At 33.7% G+C, this 10,316-nt stretch overlaps 1 protein-coding gene across 1 annotated transcript; it reads right to left on the bottom strand.

Annotated features, from left to right (window-relative positions):
* Positions 1-6,253: 6,253 nt before the first annotated feature.
* LOC131159979 (protein BZR1 homolog 2-like) lies at positions 6,254-7,275 on the bottom strand. Its single transcript, XM_058115238.1, has 2 exons — positions 7,010-7,275; positions 6,254-6,887 (listed from the first exon to the last, which is right to left on the bottom strand). Exons 1-2 carry the CDS (start codon positions 7,250-7,252, stop codon positions 6,465-6,467), a joined length of 666 nt encoding a protein of 221 aa, XP_057971221.1. The 5' UTR covers positions 7,253-7,275; the 3' UTR covers positions 6,254-6,464.
* Positions 7,276-10,316: the final 3,041 nt, after the last annotated feature.

Here is a 10,316-nt window from a genome sequence, read left to right as displayed (position 1 = left end):
GGGACCTCTGGGCAAATATGACTAGGGCTTCTAACGTAATTAAGAATTCCTAATTCAACTCGAATTCATCTTTAATTATGTTAATTATAATTCATACCACTAAAGAATTATAATTGCACTCCCTGTCATATTCGAAATTAAATTTCGAGCTCCTATTATTAAATGCTTATTTACGTTCCCATGTAAAGATTACATATATTCGTCTATTAAATTAAATTACTAACGATTTAATTAATTGACATATTAATTCCATAAGACCTTCTACTCAACTTATTTGATGTGCCGGATTCAAAATCCACTTTGCAGGGTTTGATACAATCAAAACTTATAAGCTTCCTTAAGGGGGTATCATCAATCCCGATACCAGGACGTAGATTCCATCAATAATTAATGTTCACCATACACATAATGTCATCACCCAACTCTTTGAGTATTTTGACGCATAAAGAATCTCACTCTTCTATGAATCAAAGTAATAAACACTATATATATGTATTCAATAATCATATCAAGATTAAGAGCATAAGCACTCATAATAACCATGAGGTATTAATTGTTTTATATAGTCAGTATAAAAACAATTACCTCAAAATGGTGTTGCTCAATACATACAAAGTGTACTAGCACAAGGAGTTGGAACTGTACCATTCCCAATAGTCAAGATAGACTTATTAAAACCTCGTGCTATAGTCCTACCAATGGTGTGTCCAATTTCATTTTAGACTGTGAATAATAAACTTATATTCTATAAGAACTAATGATCTAATCTTCTGTGTATAAGTCACACTCTACACATTAGATCACCTACTATATAGAATAAAAGACACACATGCATAATCATTAAATAAATAATATCAGACAAACATTACTCACAAAAATTCTCATTAAAATGGAATAACTGAAGTTATTAATAAATACTAAAACCGATTACATAAAGCATGTCTTTCAATATAAATCCCAAAAAATATTTATATTGCATACACACATTTAATTTAAATGAGATATGCTCCACTGGTGTACGTTTGTACTCATTACTTAAATCATTTTACATACACGCTTATATTTTGAACGAGATATAATTTGTGATGAATGGTAAATTTAATTTAGCCAAAAAATTTTAAAACCCAATTCACTCCCCTCTTGGGATCACACCATAACTGTCAAGTGACTTTCACCATATTTAAAATTTAAATTTGAAGACATAATATCCAATCATCAAATCTATTCCAAAACACTTTTGAGAAACCCCTATTACCATATATGAAACTCACAAAATAGTAAATTACCAGAAAATAAATTTCCCATCCATTAAAATAGAGAATCAATAAAAATATATCTAAATCAAAACAATTTTTAAAACAATCCAATAAGTACAATTTGTTTCCATCTTTAGAACAAAAGCATGATACAATTCCAATAGACAATCATTAAATTTTCTATAACTACATACTATGTTCTGTCTAATTAAATTTGGGTGGAAGAGGTATAGTGAAACTATCAATTACCAGACTTATTAAGATCAATTCAAATAATAAATAGCTATCATTTGTTTGTAAATAACATATCCAAGCTTTATATTATTGTTATTAAATCTCCATTGATACTAGTTCTAACAAAAAATGGGATATACCTATAATAAGGAAATATAGGATGTTGGTAAACTACATAGCTCCAAGTAAATAGTGTAAGAAAATCTATGTTTGCACTATGTAACAATCTTAAAAGCATGTAAATGTTGTATTTTGGACTAAAAGCATGTGTCTACCATCTCATATAGCCTATGAAGCATTCCATGGTAAAGAAAATAGAAGAAAGTAATTAAAATTTGGAATCTAATAGTAGACTTAGTTACCATGGTAGCTACAGGTATCCAACTTTCTCCTTCATTTTGACTTTCAACTATTTCCCACCAATCGAGCCAAAAATAAAATCACAAAGCACTATAATAAAGGGAGTAAAGTGAAAAATTATAAAAAAATTAGACCAATAAAATTAAGATTGAGGTATCAGTAGATAGTTAATCCTTGATCATCATCAAAGACTCAATTGGTGGCAATGATGTCATCAGCCATCATCCTAAGAAGTTTGTGCTTGCACTAAAGATCGAGGGATGGACCAGAAGAACGAGGCAAAATGGTCTCAACTTGGTTGTCCCATCTAAGCAAAGGAAAGTGGTTGTACTAGTAGTCATGAATCTTAATTAGAAAAAGGAGGAAGGAATCATAGACCTATTAAGGATCTTGAGAAAAAACAGGTTGATGAAGGGGCATTGTGCATGTGCGGTTTTGTTGAGGAAAGATAAAACGAATGGCTTAGCAGACGCAAGAACTACTTTAATAAGGAATTGTCATGAGATAAGCAAAGGTGGACTCTTTAATGGAGAGTTAAGCATAGTCGGCAAAGTAGTGTAAGCAATTCAAAAGCATGGCAAAGCATTTTGAGAAATGGTTTACCATACTAGTAGTCATGGATCTTAATTAGCAAAAAGAGGAAGGAGTCACGGACCTATTATGGATCTTAAGCAAAAAAAGGTTGACGAAGGGGCATTGTGCATGTGCGGTTTTGTTGAGGAAAGATAAAAAGAATGGCTTCGTAGATGCAAGAACTACTTTAATAAGGAATTGTCATGAGATGAGCAAAAGGTAGACTCTTTAATGAAGAGTTTAGCATAGTCGACAAAGTAGCGCAAGCAATTCAAGAGCATGGCAATGCGTTTCGAGAAAAGGTTTAGGAGTAGGGTAGAGGCAAGGTTAATAGAATGGGTCGAGACTAAGTGAAATCAATAGACACGAAGAAATTAATAGAGGAGGAATTATAATTGGCCTTTCATTAAATGTCGGCTAGCTGGGAACTTTATACAAATATATATATAGACCTACAAATGTGAATCAAATTAATTTATATCACTTGAAGATTAATAGTTGATAATGCTTGCACTCCCACGATAAATGCAAGAAGATGAACATGCACTTCCCAACATAACAAAGGAATTAAAGGCAAATATTAAGGTTTACATCTCATTAGAAGATGTAAGGACGTTAAAAAAATAACAACTCTTAATGTAGGATATTTTTGTACGAAAGTGATCATTGTGAATTCAAATGTAGAATACAAATAATTTAAATTTTACATGAATATCTTATGAAGGGAGAACTTGAAAATTTGATTTTTGACACTTTAAAGACTATCATGTTTTCCCCCTTTAGTATTTTAGGAATAGTTATATAATATATCCGACATGGACTCTTGGAAAATGAAAAAGTTATATTTAGAAAAGAGGCATGATTAACTTAACTATATGACACCATTACGAAGGAAACATGCAAAAAAGTCAAGATATATCTCTTAAATAGGGCTGCAAATGAGTTAAGTCATTCGTGAGTTACTTGGTGCTCTACTCGACAACAACTCATTTGAGCTCAAATACAAATTAAAATATTATTTTCATATTTCAATAAGCAATTTTATAATATTTAAGTTTAAAGTTCATTACTATATAATGACTATTTTAATAAGATTAGTTTTGACTCATTTAGCTTCATTTTAAGCTCAATTAATAAATGAGTCAACTTAAGTTCAACTTGTTTAGTTAATGAATCTAGTTTGAGTTTGAGTTCAGTTTTAAGAACTCATTTATTAAATGAGTCAAACATAAATAATAAATGAGTCAAAGCATAAACATGCTAAAATTTAGCTTGGTTCAATTGCAATCCTACTTTGGAAATAAATAGAGGCCATACTTTTATATAAAGATGGATTAAGAGATGGAGAGAGAAGCGATAACACCCAATCATTCATTTTAAAAGTGCTAATTTTTCTTTTAAACAAGTGTCACATGAATACAGACCACTGCAAGAAGTTTCGAAATCCTATATTTTAAGTTATTATTACAGATATGTAAGAAGTGTAATTTTCTTAAAGCACAATTTCAATAAAATTTTCGAAGAGAATTTTGATGAAAACTCATTTGTAGGCTTGATCATGCTACTATTTTATTCTTTTATTGATGTTTTGCTCTATTATAAAAAACCTTGAGGCAAAGTTGTTGGATGTGACATAATGCAAGACAAGAGTCAATGAAAAGGGGGGAGGAGGAGGCTAAGTTTTTTATGGAAATGTTAAAAAAAGAAAAATAGAAAACACATTAGCGCAAGATAGTTGGGTTAAAAATTACGGAAATGTGCTCATCAGACATTTGAAAAGTTGATTTTAATAAATAAAAAAAAAAGTTAAAACATGAATTGATAGGTGAAAGATGAAACCAAAATTTTAAAAGTCGATTTCTAAAGAAGCAAAAAAAAAAAAGAAGAAGAAACAAAGGTCAATGTCGATCAAGGTTCGTAACTGACTTTTGAAAAGTCAATTTTGAATTAAAAAAAAAAAAAAACAAGCACCCATTTAAGCCAGCATCCATCCAGCCTCCCTCCCATGCCACCCATCAGCCCCCTCTGCCTCCCTACCCCTCCTCTCTCTCTCTCTCTCTCTCTCTCTCTCTCTCTCTCTCTCTCTCTCTCTCTCTCTCCTTTTTCAAGTTTCATATATTATTTCATAATTAACACAATTTTTTTTTAAATTTTGTTATTTTCATAATATTTTTTTTAATTTCTTAATAAATTTAAAATTGGAAGGTGCTTGAGAGTTCAAGATATGATACTTTTGTCCTATTATTATTTTATTTTTTCAGGATATAGTGTATTTACCTTATGCTTGTAAGTTTAGGCTAGTGTGTATATACTTCTCCCTCTCTCTCTCTCTCTCTCCTCTCTCTCTCTCTCCCTTTTTAAACCTATATATATATATATATATAACAGTAAAGTGCTATTTTTTGTAACTATTTAAAAAATTTTAAATTATTGACACAGAAAAATAGTATCAAAATTATTTATGATTATTTTTTATACTTTTTATAAATATTACAAAAATAAAAAATTAACTCATCTTTTGTAATTTTTCTTTTACAATAGTTTTTCTAATTTTTTTATTTCTTAATAAATCCAAAACAAATAAAGATATAAGAATAAAATTAAAACAAAGCATAAATTGGAAGGTGCTTATGAGTTTGGGATATGATGTTTTAGTTCTATTATTATTTTATTTTTCAAGACATGGTGTATTCACAAGCAACTTTCAATTTATGTTTTGCTTAAATTTTGTTCCTATATCTTTATATGTTTTAGATTTACTAAGAAATTAAAAAAATAAGAAAAATATTGTAATAGGGAATTTTGTTCCTATAATAAACAAGTTTGATATTATTTATTTGTACAAATAATTTTTTAATTTTCAAATAATTAAAAAAAATGACACTAATGTGTGTGTGTGTATATATATATATATATATATATATATATATATATATATATATATATATATATGAAATTTGAAAAAAAGGAGAGAGAGAGAGAGGAGCGGGTAGGGGCTTCGGGGAGGGGAGTCTTTACTTTTTATTTAGGAATTGACTTTTGGAAAGTTGGTTCTTACTAAATTTAAATTTTTTTTAAATATTGAAATCAACTTTGAATAGTCGATTTTGGTTAAAACCGATTATTGAAAAGTTGGTTGAGTATATTTCCGTATTTTTTTTTGTCCAGCTATCCTATAATTGTGTTTAAATATTTTTATAAAAAACTCGCAGGAGGCTGCGTTGGCAAAAATGAAACATTTCCCTTGTCTTTACCACAAAATTGCCGAGGTGTCCTGTCCGCTTTTATAATAATTAAAAACCCCTTTCTTCCTTACTTGTTTTGAGGATTTGTCACCTTATGCTACTCCACAATTAAAATTAAAGTTAAAATTAACAAATTTGAGGTAAACAAAAATTCTATGCATAAATAAAAATGTAAACATTTTATACATATACAAAAATATGAATTATTAATATTTAAATTTTTTGATATATGTAATAGGTATAGTGATATCATTAAGAATATATATATATACAAAGTAATGCTTGAATGAGATAATGAATAAGAATTTAATAGTTTATAATTTGTTGAAAAAAAAGTAGGCATGATCATGGAAATTATAAAAAAAAAATTCATATAATCAATTCCATTTGATGTTTTATTATTGTTGGCATGATTTCTAGTAAAACTTATCCATTGTATGCATTAGACAAGTTTGGATTGGTGAGATGGTTTGCTTGACTTGATCATTTCGACTTAAAATTGGCATACCGTAAAATCGGAGTACTTTTCTAATAGATATTATTTTCAAAATTAAATACATCCGAACACTTTTAAATAAAAAATAAATTAAATAATAGATCTTAATTAAGAACCTTAAGAGTTGATTTTCCGTCCAACAAAATGGGTTTCATTTTACCATTACTTGTCGCATGAGCCCAATGCTATCTTTCTGCCATGTGTACACATTTCTAACATTTTAAAGCAACGGATAAAAAGAATAAAGCCCAAAAATGGGAAATAAGAAAAGTGGGCCCAAAGGTGCAGCACCCTCAGCCCTCAAGCACGACGCTGGGGTGAAGGTGAACCCACGGCCACGGGAGTGCAATGATTCGACGCTCTCGCCTCCTGCAACCACGCTTGCTGCTGTTGATACGCCACCGTCAGCTCTGACGATCCTCTGTCCACTGCGGCAACAGAGGCCGAGGAACGGCTACCACTTCCTGCAAGCCCGCACATGTAAAGGGCAAAGGGATTCTCACGGTCGTAAATCAGGCCCTGAGACGATGAAGGCGCGCCGCCGCTACCGGACCCGCCAGAATAACCTCTTCCGCCGCTGTATGCGTCAGCGGGAAAATAAACGCCCTCCGGAGACTCTCCCACGGGGAGATATCGAGGTGATGCTGCGGTCGAACAGTCTCCGCCTCCTACGATGCTGCTAGTTGGCGTTGCGGCGCCGCAGAGTGGGCAGTGACCAGAAACCTTAAGATCGATCAACATCGAAATAAGCACAAGTGGGCAAATGTATAAGGAAAGAATCGCTGTTTGGTTAGCAAGAAAAGGAGATGAAACAGAGAGGGAAATTAAAATAATATGTTTGTTACTTGGGAGCGATAGGTGGTGCCGTCGGGGAGGACAATCCAGCCTGCTTCACGGGCGAGGTGGCGGAGGACTTCGTTGATGTCGGCGCGGGGGGAGAGGCGGTAGCCGCCGTGCTTCCTGAGGCCGTGAAGGATTTTGGCGGTGACGGACCGCCTCTGCCTCTCCCTCAGCTTCGTCTTCTCTTTCTCGCTCTCGCTTTTTCCTCCCATTCCTACTCCGGTAGCCGCCGGCACCGCTTCCTTCATCTTTTTCCCTGTTCTATGAGGATATCGATGTAGGGACCCTGCTGGAGCTACAATTTATTAGGGGGTTTTACTTCTGCTCCTACCTACGAGGAGCGGAGCGGGTGCTGTTCGTGTGATCGGACGGACATTAGAATGCCACGTGTAGCATAGATGGTACGGGAGCTGATACGCTCCGGCTGCAGCGCACGACAGCGCAGGCCTGCCTGAATCGCGTGGAGAGAGAGAGAGAGAGAGAGAGAGGTGTCACGCGCTGAGCACGAGGCTGCCTAAAGGCTACAGAGCGGTGTTGATGTGGCGGCTGCACAGAGGGGGAGAGAGAGAGAGAGAGAGAGAGAGAGAGACTACGGATGAGAAGCCGGGTGTAGCAGATATAATGCCAAATTGCCAGGTGGGAGGGATATCCTGCTTCCCATGAATCATGCTGCGCTGATAGACAATATCGCATGCTAATGGACTCTCTTGATAACTTTGTTTTTTTTTTTTTTTCTCTTCAAAGAAAAAATCAAAAATCACAATTTTATTTATTTCTTGGTGACAACTATTAAATAACATAAAAACCATATCATCTTGGGCTCACATATAAATACACAGATGAGACCCACATGAGCATTCAACTATTGAGACGTAACATAAGAAAAGCTCATCTCACATAATAAACCCTTGAAATACTATCATTACATAACAATAAATTAAATGGATGATTTTTAACAAAATCATTATAATATTGTTTAGCACATTGGACCACATGGTGTGCCAATCCATTAAACTCTCTCGAGCAAGATAAAAAAATATATATTTTAGAAAAATTATTTTTCAAAGCAGCAATATTTTTAAAGAGGAGATATTTCCCAATCAAAACACAGATCAGGACAAATATCCATGACAATTTTTTCAACATTAGAAATCAGAAAAAATCTTTCCAACCATCTTGAAAAGCTTGGGCAAGGCTTTCTCTAATAGACAAGCCTCTACCTACAATGGGGGTGAGCAAAACGTCTTTCTACCCCAAGTCTTAATCGGAGAGAGGTTGATAGCCCTCATCATTGTGCTAGTTGACGCCATTCTTATATCTTTGCATTAGACTGTATCACACTATATCAAGTTTATTTGGCTAATTGACTGGACGACAAGTTGATCACCTTACTCTACAAATTCCTATTGACATCCAAATCTTGCGTCAAAGATGAAGGTGAGTCCAAAAAAAAAAAAATAAGGCATATAATTACTTAAAAATGTTCCATGGATTCCACCTTTTTATTAGCCTCAAGGTTTCACAGTCTAAGTCTGATGATAAGAAACTACTTATGATCTAATTACTTTGAGCAAGTTTGATGAACATGTTGTAAATGAATTCAAGTTTGGAGGATATGCTTAATGAATTAGAAATAGGCATAACTTGAAGAACATTCAAGACTATTTCATCTTGTATTGATTGTAATTTCTAAGGATATGTATGTAATCTCTAAATATCTCAAATGATCAGGACACAAAAGTAACTAAAATGCAAAAATGAGATGAAAGGATGTTGTTCTGGGCTTATTGCATTGGGTGGTCAATAGCCCCTAGGGCCTAGTCGATCGGCCTTGGCAGCATAAGCTAGGCGATCTACCACTCTTCTTGGGGTAGCAGACTGACCTAGATAGTAGCATGGGGGTGGTTAACTAGCCCAAGTGGGTGGCAAACATCATATCCTACCATGGTTTCAACGATTTACTCTAACGACTAGTGTTAGGTTGACTGACCTTTATAAGTAGTTAACCAACTTGATCTGTAATAGACCCCAACAGACATAAAATGACTTATTTTTCATGTATATTATATATATACTTACAAAAACTAAATGAACATTGACCAAACATTACATATTGATAGTTGAAAGTCTCAAAAGTGCTCGAAACTTAATTGTAACCTAAATTGCTCACTTCTAAAATCTCTCATACTTTGGTGTCACAAGTTCATTCATTCATTTAAAACTTTTCATTGGTGCTCACATTTGTAAATCTTTCCTATTGAGGAATTCTCTTCTTTCTCATTCAATTACGTGTATTTGGTGTCCTTGTCATCAAGCGGAGCAGGGGGATCATAAAAGATTTGATTTTAGTGGAAAGAAAGTGGACGTGGGCTTAAGCAAGTCAAAGCACTATAAAGAGTTTACATTTTCTTCTCCCTATCTCATTTACTATTTTATAATTGCATTAATTGTTTGTGTGCATTTATTTCTTGCAATTAAATATACTTTTTTAAGCTACTTAACTTACCACATCCCTTGGGCTGCCTTTAGGACAACAATTGATATCGGAACAAGGACTTTATTTTTGTGGACTTAACCATCTTAGAGTTCATCCATGACAACCATTAATGTTGGTGTTGAGGGGTTCTCCGCCATTAGACCACTATTTTACGATGGAATTGATTTTGGCTATTAGAAAAATAGAATAACCATTTCTCTAAACTCCCTTGATTTTGAAGTTTGGGATGTTATCCAGAAAGGATACATTCCAACAACCATTGTGGAGAATGGAGAAGCCAAACTGAAACCTATTAATATATAGGACGAAGATGAGAAGCACATACATCAAATAAATGTCAAAGTCATGAACATACATCATTGTGCACTTGACCGCGGTGAATTTAATCACACTATAGGATGCACCTCCACACACACAAAAATTTGGTACACACTCCATATGACACATGAGGGAACATCTAGAGTAAAATTATCTAAATTTAATACGCTTGTAACTAAATATGAAATGATTGAAATGAAATATGATGAGGATATCAATGATATGTTTACTTGGTTAATAGATATCATAAATGCCTCGAAATATCTTCGTAAGAATTACACTAGCTTTAAACTTGTGCAAATGATTCTTAGGTTGTTGCCAAAGGAATGGGTCACTAAGAAGATTGCCATCCAAAAATCAACAGATTTAGAAACACTTCCATTGGAAGAGTTGCTCAGGCCTCTCTTGGCATATGAGATGGAGACCAAGAGGGCAATGGAAGTAAAAGATCTGAGGAAGACACTTGCACTTTCCTCTACACAAAACAAGGAGGAGAT

This window comes from Malania oleifera, chromosome 7 (genome assembly GCF_029873635.1).
Source record: "Malania oleifera isolate guangnan ecotype guangnan chromosome 7, ASM2987363v1, whole genome shotgun sequence".
NCBI classification, from domain to species: Eukaryota; Viridiplantae; Streptophyta; class Magnoliopsida; order Santalales; family Ximeniaceae; genus Malania; species Malania oleifera.
The sequence above is the reverse complement of the archived record's forward strand: the minus strand, read 5'-3'. Positions and strand labels throughout refer to the sequence as shown.

Coding starts and splice junctions, on each gene's coding strand:
- LOC131159979 (XM_058115238.1), bottom strand. CDS start 7,252: ATGAAGGAAGCGGTGCCGGCGGCTACCGGAGTAGGAATGGGAGGAAAA. Junction 6,888..7,009: donor GCACCACCTATCGCTCCCAA/GTAACAAACATA, acceptor ATCGATCTTAAG/GTTTCTGGTCACTGCCCACT.